Below are 19,956 nucleotides of genomic sequence, written 5' to 3' on the forward strand. Positions count from 1 at the left end.
ATTAATACCATGAAAAAAATAAAAAAATAAAATTAATAAAGTTAATCATATTAACTACTTGATGAATTTATTGACAAAGAGAGTAGTTAAATCACACAACAAATTGAAGTGAGAACTACCTCACAATGTTTTTGTTTGACAATCAGCCGTTAGCGTATTATATTAGCAGATTTGACCAACGAATTATATCAATGGTTGTAAAAAGATATTTGAAAAAATTAGTTGTTTAGATTAACATTTAAAATGATCTAAGGTGATTTCAAATTGTAAAATTTTTGAAATTAACAAATCATAAGAACAAATTTTGAAACTTGAGATTGGCCCGAACAAATCAAATTTTGACCAAACAATTCGGTATTAGTTTGTACCTCTTTGTTTAATGATGGAAATATCTACCCTCTTTATATTTGTTTAGAGCATCATCATCATTCACCAATGGTTTTTGAGGAGCTAATAGGAGGAGAGAGGGAGATCAGAAAAATGAATCTTGATCTTTATCGAAAGACTAAGGTTTTTGTCAGTTTTGTGAGTTCCATTAAAAAAAAAAAAAAAAAAAAAAAAACCAAGACAGTCTGCCTCGTGTGAAGTGTAACTAAGGGTGTTAGCGAACAGAGCTTTCGACAAACTACTCGTGTTCGTGTTCCGTAAGCGTTCGTTTATGTTCGTTTGTTAAGGTAAACGAACATTAACAAACAAAATTTAGAGCCCGGTTAATAAACGAACAGAGCTTGAACAATTCTAAGCTCGTTTGCTAAGAGATCGTGAACAAACTCGTTTGTGTTCGTTTACTAATGTTCGTGAACAAGCTCGTTTATGTTCGTTTAATAATGTTCGCGAACATGTTCACAAACATATATATTATATTATATTATATTAGTTATGTAGTTGTGTTGTTTGTTTGATTATTGTTCGTGAACGTAAATTATTTATTGTTCACGAACGAATTGTGATCATGAACATGTGCATGTGTTTATTTATTAAGTGTTCATGCACGTAAATAAATATGTTTGTGAGCATGCTTGTTAATGAACATGTTTGTGAACCTGTTTATTAACGTTAACGAACACGTTTACAAACGTGTTCATGAACATTAACAAACACGTTCGCGAACGTTAACGAACACTAACGAACACTTAACAAACGAACACGAACATGATTTTCAAAAACCTTAACAAACGAACACGAACACTCCAAATTCCTTAACAAACGAACACGAACAATCTCCGTTCGTTTATGTTCGGTTCGTTAACAGCCCTAAGCGTAACTCTCGCTGCACGTGGGTGCATAAATCTTTAATTTTTTGTTTGAATTAATTTCACTTTCGGTCCCACGACTTTAGATGATCTATCACTTTTGGTGCACAACTTTAAAAGTTTTCAATTTTGGTGCCTAACTTTGTTATTTTTATCAATTTTGGTCCTTTCAACCAAATTGACGATGAAATGTTGCTGGATTTTATATTTTTAGGGGTAAAATCATCATCCCAAGGAAACATCTTCAATATCTAAACAAAATCACTCTAAAATCATATCTATAGGTGTTTGATCGATGAGAATAATTGGGAAGACGGACAGAAACTAGACACAAATCTATGAGATTTATAGCATCGACGATTGACAAACTCTTATATTTCTCTTAATATGATTTTTCTTTTGTTTAGATATTGAAGATCTTTCCTTAGGATGACAATTTTGCCCCTAAAATGTAAAATCTGGCAATATTTCGTAGCTAATTTGGTCGAAAGGACCAAAACTGATAAAAATAGCAAAGTTAGACACCAAAATTAAAAAAATTTAAAGTTGTGTACCAAAAATGATAAAACTTCTAAAGTTGTGGGACCAAAAGTGAAATTAGTTCTTTTTTGTTTTGTTTTATTTTGTTTTTTTTTTTTTTTTTGTTTTGTTTTGTTTTGTTTTTTTCTCTCCTTTCACCTCTTCTCTTTCCTTAGTATTGGGGAAAACTACAAGTATTGGAGAAAAGATATAAAAATAAAAGATATGGTAAAATTTTCATGAAATACAAACAACATAAAACGAAGAGTCGAAGAGAGAATTCCATTACTCCGATTGTGCAACACGGCAGTAAAATTTGTAGCAGCAGGACTGAGAAAAGGAGAAAGAAGAAAGAATGAGTGGGCCGCAGCCGATGGCGGCGTCGCAGCCATACCACCAGCCAACCACCCTCGAGGAAGTCCGAACCCTTTGGATTGGGGACTTGCCCTATTGGGCCGAAGAGCCTTATCTCCAGAGCTGGTTCGCTCACAGCGGCGAGGTCTTATGCATTTTTTTTTTCTTCTTTAAATGATAACTCGTATTTGTATATGTTTATTGTTTCTTGTGGTTTTTAATTTATATTCTTTTAGTTATGAGGTTTAAGAGAATTAGTACTTCTCTTAGCATTATATTGGTAATTCTTGGTCTTAAATCATAATGGAATGTGGTATAATTAGCAAGCGGCTGCCCAGCTTTTCATTGTGTATCTCTTAGATTCATAGAAGTGAATTTCGGGTACTATTAATTTTCAGAATTTTAGCCATAAATCATAATTCCGTAATCCTTTTCATTATTATTTCTTAAATTTTCTTTTCAGTGCTATGCTGTACCAAGTTTGTCTTAGAAATTACGCCAAGGGCTTTAAAAATTAGCTTTGGCAATGGATAAATTCATGGTTTTATTGGCTTGCCAGGGTTTACATTATGACTCTGTGGTTTGCCAGTGGTGTTTTATGTTCTTCACTTTGTTGGCATCATATTATATTCAATAATAATGAATATTTGATCCCAAATGCCAGTTAATTTATGACATTTGATCCTTTGATCTTAGTTGTATGCTTGTGTGAAAAATTGACATGCTGATATCTTAATAATCATGGTGGCTGATATAGGTACTTTCAATAAAAGTGATTCGAAATAAAATCACAGGCCAACCTGAGGGATATGGGTTTGTGGAGTTTACTTCACATGCAGTAGCTGAGCATATTTTGCAGTCTTATAATGGAACACAAATTCCTGGGACAGAATTAACTTTTAGGTTAAATTGGGCATCATCTGGGATTGGAGAACGACGTGATGCTGGTCCAGAGCATTCTATCTTTGTAGGGGATTTAGCTCCTGATGTTACGGATTACTTATTGCAAGAGACATTCCGTACTCATTATCCATCTGTCAGAGGAGCCAAGGTTGTTACTGATCCCAATACTGGACGCTCTAAGGGATATGGCTTTGTTAAGTTTGCTGATGAGACAGAAAGAAACCGTGCCATGACAGAAATGAATGGTGCCTATTGCTCAACTAGGCCAATGCGTATAAGTGCAGCAACACCCAAGAAAACCACCGGCCTTCAACAGCCTTATGCAGTAGCCAAAGGTAACCTTCAAAGATGCATGTATTCCCACATTGTATATCATGGTTTACCTGAGTCTATGAAAGTCTTAGTAATGCCCTGCTCATCTTTTTTACTTTTCTTAGTCTTTTATTGTCCTTATTATATTCATTTTGTTGTTTAGTCTACTTTCTGCTGCTGTTTCTTTTTCTTTGGTAATAATGATTATTCACAAGATGACAAGAAAATCCCACTTGCCATTTTGATTACTGTTTACTTGATGTTTATCTATGGATCAAGGATCTTTAGGGTTTTTGTTTTTGTTTTGTTTTGTTTTGTTTTGTTTTTTTTTTTTTTTTTCCTTGGAATCATGTCAATATGAAGCTAGAGTCATTTTTCTTGTATTTTAGTATTGGTTGAAGTAATGAATTTCGGGTAAATACAAACCTGGCTGACATGGCTGAAACCTCAGCACTCTTGAAATAGTGAAATTCTCCTCTTTGCTATTAGTGAGAACATTGCAAGCTGGAAAAGAATGCAGTTATATGGACTAGTGAGAAGAGAGATGACTGCCTGTAAATAAACTGTGCTTCCCTTTCCCCTTAACAGTGAAAATTGAGAGATGAGTTGATGATTTTTTCACTCACTTAGGGAGTTACAAGTAAATGTTTCATTTTAATGCTGATTTGCTCATGTTTTTTTTTTTTTATATTTATTATTATTATTTTTGTAATGTTGCTTAGTTTCCTATTGTCAGTACCAGTTTTTGCTTGCCATTCATCAAGTCTATTACAGTCTTCAAGGTCAATAGAAGAATTTTTTTGTAAAGTTTGCTTCGCCTGCTTGGTGCTATTCTCTAAATAGTACTTTTACTAATTTTTATTTATTTAAAGATGAAAACAAAAAAACAAAAGACATCAATTTAAGACTTTGAAGCCCATGAATAGTATGGACTGTTGCAGTAGTATAAGGGAAGTTACCCAAAACCATTTTGGGTTACAATAGTATTGAAAATTTATGAACTGTAGGTGGCAGCCCTCCAAGGAACCTTGAATTGATCCCAATTTGATAGGTTACTATGGTCCCATTGGGAATGAATTCCCTGCTATGCAGAAAGCAAGGTTATTTTTCCAAAAAATTTAATATAGTCATTAGAGTGACTATAGTCTATTGGAATATTAATAATGCTCCTGCCCTGTAAAGGGATGCTTACCGTTTTGGACAGCTAAAGAATAAGTTTGTGAAATGGCTTACCTGAGTCATAAAGCACAAGAAAACCAGCAAATTATGACTGATTTTGTTTCTGCTCCCCTGCAACAGTTGCATTTGTGTTATGTTTTATCATTTTTATTTTTTATTTTGGTATTGGTGTTTGAGGCATCTAGTTCAAAATTAGGAGTCTGAATTTGAAAGGATATGAAAAATTGAGGAATGGGTTTGGGTTTTAGGAACAACTCTCTTGTTTGGGTATTGTTAAAATGCAAATTGGTATCATTGTTAAATTGATGTTTGGTTTGGAGGGGAAGGGGAGAAGGGGGGCATTTGGGTTTTGGTCATAAGAAGGGGGGTCTGGGTTGTGAAGGCAGTGAGTGAGAGAAGAAAAAATGTTGGTGGGAGGGGGAGGATAGTATGTAATTTAGAGGAAAAGGGGAAAGGGGTTTGGGACTGTAGGAGGGAGAGATTAATGGTGTAGGTTGGGGGGCTGAGGCTGGTAGAGATATAATAAGGGATGAGGAAGTGAGAGCATAGAATCAGAACTCAGAGGAGGGTTTCTCTTGAAACAAGTGATATAGGGGAATCGTGTCTTGGGGTTTACCATTATTCTATTCCTGTTGATGCATGTTAAAACTCCTAAACAAAAAACAACCAAGTTCATAATTCTGCTTCTTGAAGCTGAAAAACTCCAAACATCGGGCCCTTAAGTTCTATCTGAAATTGATATACAGTAATGGTTTTTTATATTTATATGTTTATTTTTTGTGCAGCATTATATCCACCTCCAGTTTATCCTCCTGTGATGCCAACAATTCCCGAAACTGACGTAAATAATACTACTGTGAGTTGCAAACTTTGAGCTTCTTTGTGGCTTCATATTTTCCATTTTTAATCTAATGCTCTTGCTGGATTGCAGGTTTTTGTTGGCAATCTGGATCCAAATGTTACAGAAGAGGAACTGAGACAAATCTTTTTGCAATTTGGGGAAATTATTTATGTCAAGATTGTTGCTGCCAAAGCATGCGCGTTTATACAGTTTGCTGCAAGGTCTGTTTTACTTTTGCATCCCAAATATATTTAGAGGGTTTATTTTTGTGGTATTGTTGTTTAGTCATGGCTAGCTATTGCCATTGAGGCTGTTGGAAATCAGTATTTTGTTTGGGTCACTTGATTTCTTATCTATTATTTATTTTTATTTATTTATTTATTTACATCATCTAGTTTTTATCTTTGGAACTTGTGGATATAGGCCATCTGCTGAAGAAGCAATTCAGAGGATGAATGGTACTGTGATTGGTCAACAAATAGTTCGTGTTTACTGGGGTAGGAGTCCAACTGTTAAACAGGTGACTAGTCTACTGGAATTTCATATTGTGTTTTTGCTAACCGTGTGGTTACTAGCTGGTGACACCGTGGCAGACATCAATACAACAATTATCCACTAGAATCAGTTAGATTTGACTATTGAAACATGTTTCATTGAATTTATTCTTTTTACTATAGCCATTTCAAATTGATGTCTACTTTTTTACAATGTTGGGTTTGGGGCTTAGCCTGGTGGTATGCTGAGCCTGTTAAGTCATTGTTTGGCTTTGGTAGTCAAAATCACATAGGGCATTGAATTTGAAATATAATGAATATAGCTCAATAACCCTATAGAAGATGGAAAACAACAATCAAACGGGTTATAGATGAAAGGAATTGATAATGCATAACCTAGTGGAACTTCATGTCATTAGCTGATGCACATCATATCTTTACCTGTTGATGTATTGTCTGTAATGAATAAATAGAAAAATGAAAGAGAAAGAGTGGATTACTCCTTTTTATTCACCTTGCTTAAAGAAATTATTATCTCTCTTGGGTGTTCAGTTTTCAATAGACTAATTAGTCCAACAAGAGCTTTTATGACTATTTGACCATCTATTTAGGACGCTGGTATCTGGGGTCAGGCAGCTGATGCAAGCCAATGGAGTGCATATTATGGTTATGGACAGGGATATGATGCATATGCTTATGGAGCCACTCAAGATCCTTCAGTTTATGCATATAGCGCTTATCCTGGTTATGCTCAATACCCTCAACAGGTAATATTTGACCACTTTTTGGGTCATATTCACACTCTTGCTAAGTTGTCTTCATAGTATATCACTATATTGTTTCGCTGGCCGACTTTTTTAGTTATGAATAACACTATATTATAAATCCCAATATCCCATCTTGTTGAGAAATGGGCAAAAATGAAAACCAGATCCAACTTCCAAGACATTTTTTTTTTTCCGGTGGGGTGGAATTTGGATTTTACTGATATCCTGGAAGAGATTATGATTAAGAATTGATCGTGCTGAAGTTATTGAGATGGTACAAGTAGAAAAGTTTCAATGCAAACTTGATTGTGATCTTCTCTTCAAAGGATGCCCTCAGAAAATGTGGGGAATTGATTTCAAGCCTCTCCCATTCTACACATTAATTTCAATTGGTCTATCATTCTCCAATCTCCATATCTCTGATGGTTCACTTTTTAAAGCTTGAACTAACTTTTATTAGGTAACAGTCACCATCTTCAACAGTCCCTCAACATAACCCTAATAGATTCTTTGTGCTATGTCGCTTCTTGCATCCTGTTCGACACTGCATGTCTTCATTTCCTATGCCCCTAGGAAAAAGAACTTTTCACATGCCTTTCCCCTCACCTCACCAGTGGGAATAGAATTTCCTGGTGATCTGATTCCTTTGCTGTCTTGCTTAATTTAATTCCTTTTACTGAAAATGGAAAGATTAAAATAAAGTAATGCCAACAACTCTGTCATCATCATTCCTTTAATTTCAAGGCTAGATAGGCCCAAGCTCATGTGAGAAACTTCATGAGAGAGACTGCCAAGAGATTTGCTGGCTAGATTTGAGTAGTTGACAATTATGAATTATCCAGCAATCAGGATGATGTAAGCTGCTCATTTATAGCTTGTAAAGCTAATTTAAGAAAAGGGTTTTAAAATTTCTTGCTACCTTGCGACCATTTTGGGGGAACATTATCTTGTATGATTGGGGAAAATTTATATGGTTTAACCTTTTTCAGAAGTGAACTGTTGAGCTTATTTTGATGGTAACTCTCACCTTAAGCCAATTTTCTCATAATCCTCCTATTTAAATTTACCACACAGTAGAAGCATGGAACGTGAGTTGTTTATTTATCTTTAATTGCTGAGTTTAAGAAAGTTGGTGATTAATATTACTATTCAAATCGTTGGGAATGGAGTAGCCTTAAATCTCCAGGCCAGCTGTCCCACCCAAAAGAGGTGCCTACAATTCAGCGAGGGGATTAGTCACTGTGTCCGACAGTGGAAACCCTGGGTATACCCAACAAAAAAAAAAAATTACTATTCAAACAACGGGGAAAGAGAGAGGAAACAATGGGTGATAGTTACCTAAAATCATGTATCATCCTTCTGATGTAGGGTGAAGGAGCTCAAGATATTGCAACCTTGACTGCTACTGTGCCGGCTGTGGACCAAAGGGAGGAACGGCAGGACCCTTTGGCTACACCTGATGTTGACAGGTAACCTTCCTTTCGCTATTCCAATACATTTATGTTTTACCACATGCTATATTTATTGCTAAATTTCATGAAAATGTGTAAATTTATGACTCCAGTTGTCTGAAGGACTTTAAAAAAATGTATTGAAATGGCAATTTTCTGTTCATAGGTTAAATGCCTCTTACCTCGCTGTCCATGCAAGTTCCGTCTTAGGCCGGCCGCTATGGCAAAAGACATCATCACTTTCAGAGCAAGCTTAGAATTCATCCCTCACAGAGATCCTATGGTTTCAATTTTGTAATGACGACATTTGGACATTATAACGGCTGAGATTTTCCCTTATTGTAGGATATAACTATATAAGAAACCCTTGTTTACTATGTATGCTACTTCCATGATTCTCCAGTGAAATGCTATGTTCTAAATATATAGTACATAGTTTCATCTGTAACTATTGTCCCTTGTTGCTTTGGTAGACCTTTTAGAAGCTGTTATCACTGCTTTATCTCTTATTAAGCCAGTAGACTAGATAGACTAGAAGCTTTTAGTTGTCAAGATGGTTTTTGTTTAGTTATTAGCAAATTCAAAATCGATTTGGAGACCAAAAGCAAATTTAGTTAACTGGTTTTTATCTAAAATGTTCTGATTTGGTGAACGGTGTTATTCATTAATTTGGTTCGAAAGAGTTGATTAATTGAATTAATCGATCAGTTAATTGAATATACTAGTGTAGTAGTGTGTATGTATGTTTTTAAATTTTTATTTTGTTGTGAAGTAGGATGTATTTTCGTATGAATCCTGCATAATCGTACACTATAACCATGCATAGAGAAAAGGAAGAAGAAGATCAAGTTGAACTCAAGAACATTGAACCACATTTTCATTAGATCATCCAAAGTATTACAGTTAAAATGTTGTCAAGTGTTTGTTACTAATAAGAGGAAATGTAATACTTATGAGGAAAAATATAAAAATTTTAAATCAAAATATAAAAGTATTACTCCGTATATTTTTTTTCAAAAGTATTACACTTTTTATATAAGTAATGTACACTTTAGTCATGATTAGTATTACATTTTTCAGCATAAATATTACATTTTTATCTTGATCCGACCCGTCTCTCGGAGGTCGCACACAAGTGTTTGCCATATTATTTTGGTTAATTGATTACTTAAAAGTGTTTTTGTTGAATAAATTGAAAAATATGAATTGTGGTTTGATTAATGGTTAAAATATTCTATAAATTCGATTGAGTAAATACCGGTGGAGGTCCTCCGACTTTGGTGGCACAGCCACTTTTAGTCCTCAACTTTTAAATCAACTACTTTTAGTCCTCTTACTTTTTGTTTCTAGCCATCTATGGTCCTTTCGTTAAACTTGACCATCTAATGCCGTTTTCTAAACGATAATTCAGTCATTTCATAATTAATTTATTAATTTTTATGTTTAATTTCCTCATCAGAATAGTCAAACAATGGTTTTCCAGCTATGAACGTGTATAAAACCAACTCGTGAATCAAAATGGCGTACAAAAGCTGGTACGAAGGTTGTGCCAAAACGATGTCGGGATATCTCGGTATGACTCGACAAACATGATAATTAATAAATTAATTATGAAAGGACTGAATTATCCTTGAGAAAACGGCATTAGATGGTCAAGTTTAACGGAAGGACCATAGATGGCTAGAAACAAAAAGTAAGAGGACTAAGAGTGGTTGATTTAAAAGTTGAGGACTAAAAGTGGCAGTGCCACCAAAGTTAGAGGACCTCCACTAGTATTTACTCAATTCGATTAGTTTAGTTTGGTTAAATAACCAAGTTTGATTGTACACTTGAAGCTTAACACATTTTAACACTTAATGTGTCAGTTCTACACGAAAACTTGAGGTGCGTAAATTTAAAGTTTAAGGTGTGCATTTTCAAATTAAGCTTAAGGTCCGTCATTTTTAACACTGAAGGTGCACTATTTTAACACATAAGATGTGTCGTTTTTAACACTTAGCTTTTGTATTCCCAGGAAGTGCATTATTATTATTTTTTTTATATAAAAATTTCATTGATTTGAGTCGTTGATCTATATTTGATTAACGACTCAGATCTTACCCCATGTTTCACCTGGGAGACTCTTCGATCTCTTCCCTATATATATGTATATATATGTGTGTGTGTGAATAGCCCAAGTCTGTAGGTTTGAAGGCCAGACTAAGTATATATAGGTTTGTCCTGTTTTATTTAATAAACTTTGAAATGAGTCTAAGCCTAACTTTTTTACTAAATAAGTCAGGCCTAACTAAGCCTTAATTAGGTTCTTACAAATTGTCTTGGACTATTCCCATCCTTAATCACTATCAATGTTGACTACAAATTTTATTTCTTTTAAAGACAACCATCGTTAGACATAAACAATAACGCGGTAACTTTTTTTTTCTTAAATAAAATAATAAATTGTAAAAATAATCAATTAAATTAGTGTCACATTTGAAAGTACACATGAAATGCCTTGTAAGCATCAAATAAGCAATACCTTGATAAATAAATAACTTTAAAACTCCGTTTAAAGTGTCTCATTAGATTTTTTTTTTTTTTTTTGAGTACTACTAATTTAATTTTACTATTCGTTTGACTACAATTTAAAGTAATAAATTACCAAGTGATGACCTGAACTTTAGTACCATGCTCTCATCTAATAGGAAACTTATTATTGTAACAAGAGTAATTATTTGCCAAACAAATATAAATACTTTATATTTATTTTGAGAAATGTTACAATCTCATAGATAAAATATCATATTTCAACAATTTGCATCATTTATAAAAGAAATTACAAATATAAGTAATATCTTCGCTATTTTTTATTCTGATAATATGATATTTTTTCGCTACGACATTGTAGAATTTCTTATATAGTTAATTAACTCACTGAATCACAGAATGCATTGGCGTTGCATAGCAACCAAAACAAAGATAGATCACACAAATTCAAGCATAGGCTAATAGGTTCTCTTTAGTCCCAAGACCATGAGAACAATGCTGACATAATCATATCTGTAGCCAGCCTTTAGGAGCTGAAGCTTCTTAAAATCCCATGGAGGATATCTGAACCAAAAATCTATCAGATAGCTTCTTCTAGCAACTACTTTCTCATGGCTGAATGTATCAAATGAGAACTTCCCATGGTATCTCCCAAACCCACACTCTCCAACTCCCCCAAATGGAAGAGTATCAGCTGCATACTACAAAATATCAAAAAAAAAAAAAAATCGAAATCAATATGCTATCAGAGCAAGTAGTAGATGTCGTGAAATTAGTCGAATGTCGTAGACTCTAAAGTATAAAATAGTTATTTGTTAGGCGGAAACTTGTAAAAGGTCAAGTCCAACAATTTTGGTGACTAGGCAACTGTTGGGCGGAGGCCGGTGAGGATCAAATCCAGCACCCTGCCTCTCGAAAATGTGGCGGTATATAAGAAAATAAAGTTGTGCCTTCGCTATGAGTTATAGCTTTTGGCATGGTGATAAGCACTTGATACTATTACTAACATTGGGGGTATTTGGTAAATAACTATTAGCTTATAGCTATTAACTGATTAGGTTAATGAGTTTGACTAGTTGATATCATTAGCTGATTGTAGAAAATGTAAGATTTTCCCTAATAATATATATTATATATTATATATTAGGGCCTTAATTAAGTGGTGCAAGTTGACTAGGCTTATTAAGTGGTCTGGTTGGACTTAATAACTAGTAGTTATTAGTCAACCAAACTCTGTGCCTAATATAACCTGGATTGATGGGATACAGGATTATGGATTAGATAGCACATTCAGTTACGGTACTCAGACCGCTCAGTAGACACCAATACACCATCTAGGGTTCTGAGTCAGGTCTGAGGCAAAACATGGCTGACGGTCTACCGTTAAGAGGCAACACAACAGGAACATCAATTATGGCTGGAGATCTACATGGCTACGCTTCCGCTGTCATACGAGGTCAGGTTTCTCGTATACTGTTATTCATTATAGTTAGACTATTGTATATCTAACAGAAAAGTGTTTGGTAAATTAGCTGTTAGCTGGTAGCTGATTATATGAATGACTTTCTAAAAAAGCTAATCGAAAAAGCTACTTTGAACAGCTTTTTGAATTTTAGCATTTTAGAGCAATAAGTTGTTACAAAAGCTAATTAATCAAACATTGATTGTTTAGCTAAGTCTAACAGCTAATAGTGGTCAAATAAGTCAAAATTAACTGATAAGCTAACTATGTTACTAAATAGGGCCAATTTATTGATGAACTTACTTGGACAATTGTATCATTGAACACCAAGCTTCCTGAAGATGTCTGAGACGCTATCTTCTTCTTGAGTGTCTCATTATGAGTGAAGGCATAAATGGTAAGAGGTTTAGGCCTGGAGTTGATGAAATCAATGCTGTCTTCTATTTTCTCCAGCTGCCAGAACAACAACACAATCACTTTATACAGATCTTTCCCTAGAAAACAGTTGAACTGCATTTATATGGTTGAGATATGAATTCTCACTGTTATTATTGGAAGAATTGGACCAAAGATTTCTTCTGTCATGACTGCAGCATTAAGAGGGGGATCCACCAACAGAGTTGGCTCGATGAACCTGCGAGTAGATTGCCATGAGTTTTCGAGATTCGTGGCGTTGCATATGCTGCCAGAATGCTCTTGATCTGAAGAGATACTTACAGATTATCTTCATCCATCGAACCACCATAGACTACAGAAGCTTTCACTTTAGGCTCATCCAATAAACTCTTCAGCCTTGTGAAGTGTTTTTTGTTGACTATCCTGGCAACAGAGTGTGTCTTTTTTGGATTGTCTCCAAAAACTGTCTGGATATATTTCTTCAGAAGTTGGACCTGATTCCAGAGTAATCATTTGAGAGAATTAAAATGTTTCCCAGTTTGAAAACATTGCCTAAATCATGGGAAAAATCAAAGAAAAACAGAACTACTATTTTACCAGCTCAGATGAAAACTTCTTTTCCACAAGTATGTAGTCAACTACAATGCATGCTTGACCAGAACAGGTGCCAAATTTTCCAGCAAGAATCCTTTTCAATGCAACCTTGGGAAGTTTACAGAAGGAAGTCATGAGAAAGTATTAGGATAAGTGCTTACCACTATCCAAAGGTATAGCAAGTAGTGAAGAGGTAATTTTATTTTCTTATATTTCCACACATTTTCAAAAGTCAGGTGCTGGACTTGTCCCTTTACCGGTCTCTTCCCAACAATCCCTAATCACATGGTGCTAGACTTGTCCCTTTACGGGCCTACATATGGTGCTAGACTTGCCCTTTACTGACCCCACCCAACAATCCCCTAATCATATGATGCTGGATTGACCCTTTATCGACCTCCGCCCAACAATCCCCTAGCTACATGGTGTTGGACTTGACCTTTTACGGGCCTCCGTCCAACAATACTCTAACCATGGTGCTAGACTTGGCCCTTTATGGGTCTTCGCCCAACAATCCCGTAAACACATGGTGGGGTCCTTTACCGGTCTCCACCCAACAATCTCCTAGTCACATGTTGTTGGATTGATCCTTTATTGACCTCCACTTAAGAATCCCTTAGCTACATGTGTTGGACTCGCCCTTTTACTGGTCTCTGTCCAACAATCCCTTAGCCACTCATGGTGCTAGACTTGGCTCTTATCGGCCTCCGCCCAACAAAAAGATTGCTGGTTTGGCTAATGAACAATAAAGAATACCAAGAACAAGGAAGAAGGCATTACATCTTTATCCCAAGAACTGGAAATCGAATCAACAATGGCAGGGCATTTTCCTCCCAGTTCCAAAGTGACAGGAGTCAGGTGCTTGGCGGCGGCAGTCATAATGAGGCGCCCCACCGCTGCACTGCCTGAAATAATCTAGAAATGAACAGTGATCCAAGAAAAACAAAGGGAAAACTCTCCAGAAATCTGAGTGTCATTAAACCTGTGAAGAAAATCTTGTCCCATTTATGCTCCAACAGCCTCTCAGCAACCAAACTCCCACCTTCAATGACCTTAAAAGCTTTAGGGTCTAAATAAGCAGGAATAGACTTGGCTATCACTGATGAACATGCCGGAGCCTGCTCTGACGGCTTAAGAACAGCAACACATCCTGCGGCTATAGCTCCGATGATGGGTTCCAATGCTAACCCTTCATTAGAAGAAGAAAATATTTTCATTTCAGACCATTTTTCACATGCATAAAATGAAAAAAAAAGAAGTAAAAAATGGTCCAAATAGAGAAAATCTTTTGCTGATCATCACCAATAGGGAGATTCCAAGCTGAAAAAATGAGGACTAAACCCAGGGGTTCAGGAATTATCTCTGCTTTTGCAGGGAATGCAGCAATGGGTAGTTTGGCCTGGAAAACAGTAACACCCATTATGAAGGGGAGCATTTACCAAAACACAGAAAGATCAAAGATGATACCTTTTTACCAGACATCCAGCCCTTTAAGCCTGCCATGGCAAACTCTATAGACTTTACAAGTGGTCCAATCTAAGAATGAAAAAAAAATAAGGGGGGGAGTTAGAAAAATGGGAAGAGACTGAAAATCTGAAACAAAAGGAATTTGTATGAGTGACCTCATCTCTGTAGGCTTCAACATGGTGTTTTCCCAGGTCTTGTTTGAGGGCCATGGAGATGTCATCTTCTTTCTCCTGAACCAGTCTGAGCAAAGCTTTCAGCTGGGACCTCCTCCAAGATTCTTCCCTGGTTTTACCTGAACGGAATGTCTTCCTCAGCCCCTCCAAACTTGCTCCAAAATCTTCCATGGATGCTCTGCTTTCTAGCTGCTTTTTATTTTCTGTATTGTGTGTTCTCTAGCTGAAGCGTTGCCCAGTATTTATACTCATTCATCATTCAACTTTCATTCGTAGGTTTTATGATTAGGACCTACTATGGTTGCACATAAATATTACATTTATCCATCTAGCAATGCACTATTCATCACTCAAACTAACTCTTTTCTTTTATTCATTTTATATAGTACTCCGTATTTTCTTAATTATTTTATATTTTTGTATTTAATAAAATCTTAATGTAATTTTTAAAATATAAAATTTATATGGTCTTAATTTAATATAGAATTATAAATAATTTTAAGTTTCATTTTTTTTTTTAACGATTTTAAGTTTCCTTAATTGAACAAAACACTTATAATGGAAATGATGGAGCAACAAATTTTGTTTTTACTTTGGCGTTATTTACATTTTCTTTTTTCACATTAATGTTTGATGGTGAACTGACTGGATTCTAAGACTAGCCTCAGCCTAACAAGTGGTTTACTTGTTAAGTGAGGTGGCTAAAAAAAATTAATTTTTTATTGCTTAGTTTGCCACATAAGATAACAAGTTTGCTGTTTTAACAAACTTGCTAAGATCATTCATATCAATGGATTTTAAGTGATTTTTGTCGGCAAAAAAATTTGGAGGTGGTTTTTTTACTAACGTGGAAGGTAGTTTTTTGGGATGTTTTTACTTCTGCAAAACATGAGATTTTGTAAGTAATTAAAAAAAAAAAAAAACAGAGTAGGTGCGTAGTGCTCGCCAGCTGATGGCCACTCTGACGTGAAAACATATTTCTTTGTTTTGTTTTGCTTTTGTGGTTTTTTTTTTTTTTCACCTTCTCTATTCCAGGTGTCATCTAAAAAACCACAAAAAAACTAAAGCTAGTATGAATGCTCTAATGGCAGCCTTTGCTACAAAATGACATCAAAGGCTGCTGTATAGTACTTTTATTTTATTATTATTTTTTTTAATTTTGAGTTAATGTTTTAAATTGATGTGATATTGGGGCCCATTTTTAAAAATTAATTGAATTTGCAGGGATGTAGTGTAAATAGTAAATGAATTGTAAATTGGGTGATGTGGAAGTATGACCCATTTTTGAAAGTGAGAGAGTATTGCACGGATAAGGATAGCCTAATGACACTTGTCAAATCGATCATTAACTATCTTATTAGCCAAATGATATTCAAGAAAGAAAAATACTATATGTACTCTCATTTCATAGTCCTAATTTTTACTCTATACTTAAAATTCTGATGTAAACACATTTACAGGGGCCCATATGAAAAAATAACCTATTAGTGTTCGCCAGACCAGGGAGTAAATTTGATGGAATAAGATTTGGGAGTACATGTAGTATAACTCTTCAAGAAAATAGTGACATACATTACCTGGAAGAAGTGAATGAGTGTGTGAAACATGATTTTCACACTTGGATGGCTATGAGTTATATTCACTACAAGAAAAATGCACATAGACAACGGTTATTAACCGTTGTCGTAGGGGTATACTTTCTGTTGTTGAAGCCGGTGTTGTTGTAGGTCATGCGCATAGACAACGGTTTTTTAACCGTTGTCTTTTCTACCAACGACAACGGTTTTTTAACCGTTGTCTATTAAGTGTTGTTGAAGCCGGTGTTGTTGTAGGTCATGCGCATAGACAACGGTTATTAACCGTTGTCTTTTCTACCAACGACAACGGTTTTTTAACCGTTGTCTATTAAGTGTTGTTGAAGCCGGTGTTGTTGTAGGTCCTGCGCATAGACAACGGTTAATAACCGTTGTCTTTTCTACCAACGACAACGGTTTTTTAACCGTTGTCTATTTAGTGTTGTTGAAACCGGTGTTGTTAAAAGTCACGCAATAGACAACGGTTATTAACCGTTGTCTTTTCTACCAACGACAACGGTTTTTTAACCGTTGTCTATTTAGTGTTGTTGAAACCGGTGTTGTTAAAAGTCACGCAATAGACAACGGTTATTAACCGTTGTCTTTTCTACCAACGACAACGGTTTTTTAACCGTTGTCTATTAAGTGTTGTTGAAACCGGTGTTGTTAAAAGTCACGCAATAGACAACGGTTTTTAACCGTTGTCTTTTCTACCAACGACAACGGTTTTTTAACCGTTGTCTATTAAGCGTTGTTGAAACCAGTGTTGTTAAAAATCACGTACATAGACAACGGTTTTTAACTGTTGTCTTTTCTTTAAAAGACAACAGTTATAAAACGTTGTCTATTGGGTGTTGTTGAAACACCCATAAACTGTTGTCTTTTGTAGAAAAGTCAACGGTTTCTAACTGTTGTCTATTGTAAAATAGACAACGGTTTTTAACTGTTTTTCACCTGCTTAAATTATAATCATATAAAAAAACAATTTATCCATTCACCATATGTTGCAAAGCGTAGTTACATAATTGTTCACAAGCTAATAAGGTTCAAAATAACAAGTCAAAAGACTTCCATGACCAATTCTAATTATCATCCAAGTCATAATACTACTACACAAAAAACAATTCCACGAACCAATTCAAGTCCAAATGATCACAACGTTCTAATGACCAAATCATACCTACTCTATATGACTTGATAGAATATCGGCCCATTCAGAACGCACCAGATCAATAACCGCTTTGTCATAATCAACTTGTTGAAACTACATGTAAACAATAAGAAAATAAATTAGTATAGATATAAATAATTTGCAATGAAATGCAAAATAAGTTAGGAGTAATTCGGAAAGCTCTCCAATCTGGAAGGTTATAGTACAGAAAAGCTAGACAAGAAACACTAAAATGGCAACTTGCTAGACAGGAAACGCTAAAATGGCATACTAGAGTCTATTCAAGTAGAGTAAAATCAATGCATTGACAATACTTTCCTAATATGAATACAAATGCTCCCAATTGGCAACTACCATGTGGGATGGATGGCATTTATCAATCTACCAGTCATGTTTTGCCTACTTTCTAGTTTTCTCTTCCTCAAGGCCCAAACAAAACAAAACACATCCTCTATATAATGCCACTGCAACCAAGAACTTGACAATCTGGATTGATGAGAATCCTAATTAGCTCTTTAACTGTATGCAAATACTATCAAGTCAAATATGCTCTATACCAAAGTTGGTTGACTTGTTTCTATATTCTGCCATATTTCCATGAAAAAGATCAAATCTTTGTAATTGAGTATTTATAAGCCGGCAGGATTTTGGCACTTAACACCAAACCACAAAGATTAAGCACACTTTAATTAATCATCAAGATTTCCTTTATCTACCCCGGCCCATGAAAATCAATCAATTTCAGTGATGGAGCTGAACACCAGAGAAGAATTACAATTTAGAGAAGTACGTGCAGAGGATTGAACCAAAGAAAAGGAAATCAAATTTTTGTGCAGCTTTAAAAAATAGAGTATGAATCAAATTTTCAGCAATCTAACATTAATCTATCATAATATATACAATCTAATTCTATCTAAAACACATAATAAACATTTAAATTTTTTTTTAAAATAATTATCTTTTTCATTAGTTTCAACAGAAGATTCTATTTACCCAAAAAACATTTATATAATTGAAAACATGATTCACATACATAAGTTTAGACATGCAAAGCACATGGTAAGAAACTCCATAGTAAAAGATTGAGTTTGAAGGATAAATACTGTAAGCATTTTAGAACCATGTAACTTTAAAAATAATTGCAGAAGAATCATATGACTACATGAGCTTCCTAACCTCCCGGCACAAAAGTAAATTAAGCGAGGCACAGTAAGCTTTTCCTAGTGAGCCAAGCAAGCCTACTGAACTTTCCAACTCATTATTTCTTAATGCGAATATATTCATTAAACATTCAACAAAAATTGTAACTGTAATCATAATAATGATGCATTTCATAAGGAACTCTATTCAGCAGAGCCCAAGCTTGAACATATCAGTATACAAAATAAAAAAATATCAACAGGGAAGAAAGAGAGGTTGAACAAGCTAAGATAAACCAAAGCAAGTGTACAAGTGTACAAGTGTATAAGGATTGTAATACTCCATATCATCTATCCAAAAAGTGACTCCGGAATGTATATGAATAGAATAAATAACCAAATGGGAGGAAATACCTGCTCAATGAGATCTAAACATGCTTGGTTGTCTTGAAATTCAACTTTTCTCCAGTCAATTCTATCCAACTCATATTCCTGTAATCAAACCAACAAGTAATGATACCATTATAATGTGTTCATTTTAAAAAAGATCCAGTAAACTTATGGTAAAAAAGCTCCAGTTTGTGAATGAAGAAAACTATACTAATATCATATCAAAAAATAATAATAAACCCAGACTTAAAATTGGAATAAATTCCTAGATCATACTTCTAGGTGAATCCAACAATCACACTACAACTTAGCGTGTAAAAGTTAATGTTTATTGCATATGTCCAGCTTCACCTAACAGCTTTTGTTCTGTTTACAGACATTAATAGAGGCATCAAAAGATGAAAAAGAACTAGCAATGCAAAACCATAAATGTCTAGAATATTTATGGATCTACCAGTATGTTGCTTTCCCATTGCAAGCGATGTATTTATCCTATCTACAACCCAGTCAAACAAACTTGCATATACAAATTTCGCCAATGCATCTCTTGTATCAATTGCCTAAATGAAGTTAACACACATTATGTTATGGTGAATAAGATCATAATAAATTAGTTCCACTCATATCATCGTAGATATAGATGCACTTCTCAACATTCATGTTATTTGATGGTGCAACTGTCTAAGAAATGTAATTTAGTAAAATTAATCAGACAACAACTTAACATACCTGCTTGTAACCAGCTACCTCGCACAGCCTCAACATAACCACAATGTGTTGTAGAAACCTGCTTTATTCTCAATAATTTCAAATGATCCATATAGATTAACCATTCTATATCGAGATGAGTTCAATCCTTGCCTCTAAATGCCAGGACCTAAGAAGCATGAACCCTAAAACTAAAGCAGATAGAATAGCTTGAATACATTTCCCTATATGCAAAAACAGATGGAATTTGAACTTACCAACTTACCACAATATACGAAAT

The 19,956-nt window shown here is 34.8% G+C and overlaps 2 protein-coding genes and 2 long non-coding RNA genes across 5 annotated transcripts; 1 reads left to right on the forward strand and 3 right to left on the reverse strand.

Annotated features, from left to right (window-relative positions):
* Nucleotides 1–1,979: 1,979 nt before the first annotated feature.
* On the forward strand, nt 1,980–8,521 carry LOC109154543 (polyadenylate-binding protein RBP47B'). Its single transcript, XM_019302315.1, has 8 exons — nt 1,980–2,271; nt 2,884–3,364; nt 5,306–5,376; nt 5,452–5,582; nt 5,785–5,881; nt 6,467–6,622; nt 7,991–8,091; nt 8,240–8,521. Exons 1-8 carry the CDS (start codon nt 2,128–2,130, stop codon nt 8,328–8,330), a joined length of 1,272 nt encoding a protein of 423 aa, XP_019157860.1. The 5' UTR covers nt 1,980–2,127; the 3' UTR covers nt 8,331–8,521.
* A 2,325-nt stretch (nt 8,522–10,846) lies between these two features.
* On the reverse strand, nt 10,847–14,952 carry LOC109154542 (aldehyde dehydrogenase family 3 member F1-like). 2 transcript variants are annotated; one of them, XM_019302312.1, is made up of 10 exons: nt 14,677–14,950; nt 14,522–14,590; nt 14,357–14,453; nt 14,037–14,243; nt 13,835–13,959; nt 13,058–13,162; nt 12,782–12,954; nt 12,608–12,698; nt 12,368–12,517; nt 10,847–11,303 (listed from the first exon to the last, which is right to left on the reverse strand). In XM_019302312.1, exons 1-10 carry the CDS (start codon nt 14,863–14,865, stop codon nt 11,061–11,063), a joined length of 1,449 nt encoding a protein of 482 aa, XP_019157857.1. In that variant the 5' UTR covers nt 14,866–14,950; the 3' UTR covers nt 10,847–11,060. The 2 variants fall into 2 exon arrangements, with proteins under 2 accessions (XP_019157857.1, XP_019157858.1); XM_019302313.1 differs by lacking the exon at nt 10,847–11,303 and adding an exon at nt 11,334–11,591 and having other exon boundaries at nt 12,352–12,517; nt 14,677–14,952.
* On the reverse strand, nt 13,169–13,827 carry LOC109154544. The gene is made up of 3 exons (XR_002049737.1): nt 13,731–13,827; nt 13,452–13,472; nt 13,169–13,315 (listed from the first exon to the last, which is right to left on the reverse strand). It is a non-coding gene; the product is annotated as an uncharacterized LOC109154544 (long non-coding RNA).
* Nucleotides 14,953–18,130: 3,178 nt separating the features above from the next.
* Nucleotides 18,131–19,475, reverse strand: LOC109154468. Its single transcript, XR_002049700.1, has 4 exons — nt 19,423–19,475; nt 19,273–19,334; nt 18,993–19,070; nt 18,131–18,192 (listed from the first exon to the last, which is right to left on the reverse strand). It is a non-coding gene; the product is annotated as an uncharacterized LOC109154468 (long non-coding RNA).
* Between the last annotated feature and the right edge of the window lie 481 nt (nt 19,476–19,956).

Source organism: Ipomoea nil, unplaced genomic scaffold, assembly GCF_001879475.1.
Source record: "Ipomoea nil cultivar Tokyo-kokei standard unplaced genomic scaffold, Asagao_1.1 scaffold2647, whole genome shotgun sequence".
NCBI classification, from domain to species: domain Eukaryota; kingdom Viridiplantae; phylum Streptophyta; class Magnoliopsida; order Solanales; family Convolvulaceae; genus Ipomoea; species Ipomoea nil.

Excerpts from the sequence above, each read along its gene's own strand:
- LOC109154543 (XM_019302315.1), top strand. The coding sequence starts at position 2,128 with ATGAGTGGGCCGCAGCCGATGGCGGCGTCGCAGCCATACCACCAGCCA. Across the intron at positions 2,272-2,883 it reads GGTTCGCTCACAGCGGCGAG|GTACTTTCAATAAAAGTGAT; the intron begins GTCTTATGCATT and ends TGGCTGATATAG. Across the intron at positions 5,377-5,451 it reads CTGACGTAAATAATACTACT|GTTTTTGTTGGCAATCTGGA; the intron begins GTGAGTTGCAAA and ends GCTGGATTGCAG.
- LOC109154542 (XM_019302312.1), bottom strand. The coding sequence starts at position 14,865 with ATGGAAGATTTTGGAGCAAGTTTGGAGGGGCTGAGGAAGACATTCCGT. Across the intron at positions 14,454-14,521 it reads GCTGGATGTCTGGTAAAAAG|GCCAAACTACCCATTGCTGC; the intron begins GTATCATCTTTG and ends ACTGTTTTCCAG. Across the intron at positions 13,163-13,834 it reads CCAGTTCTTGGGATAAAGAT|GTTGCATTGAAAAGGATTCT; the intron begins GTAATGCCTTCT and ends AAACTTCCCAAG.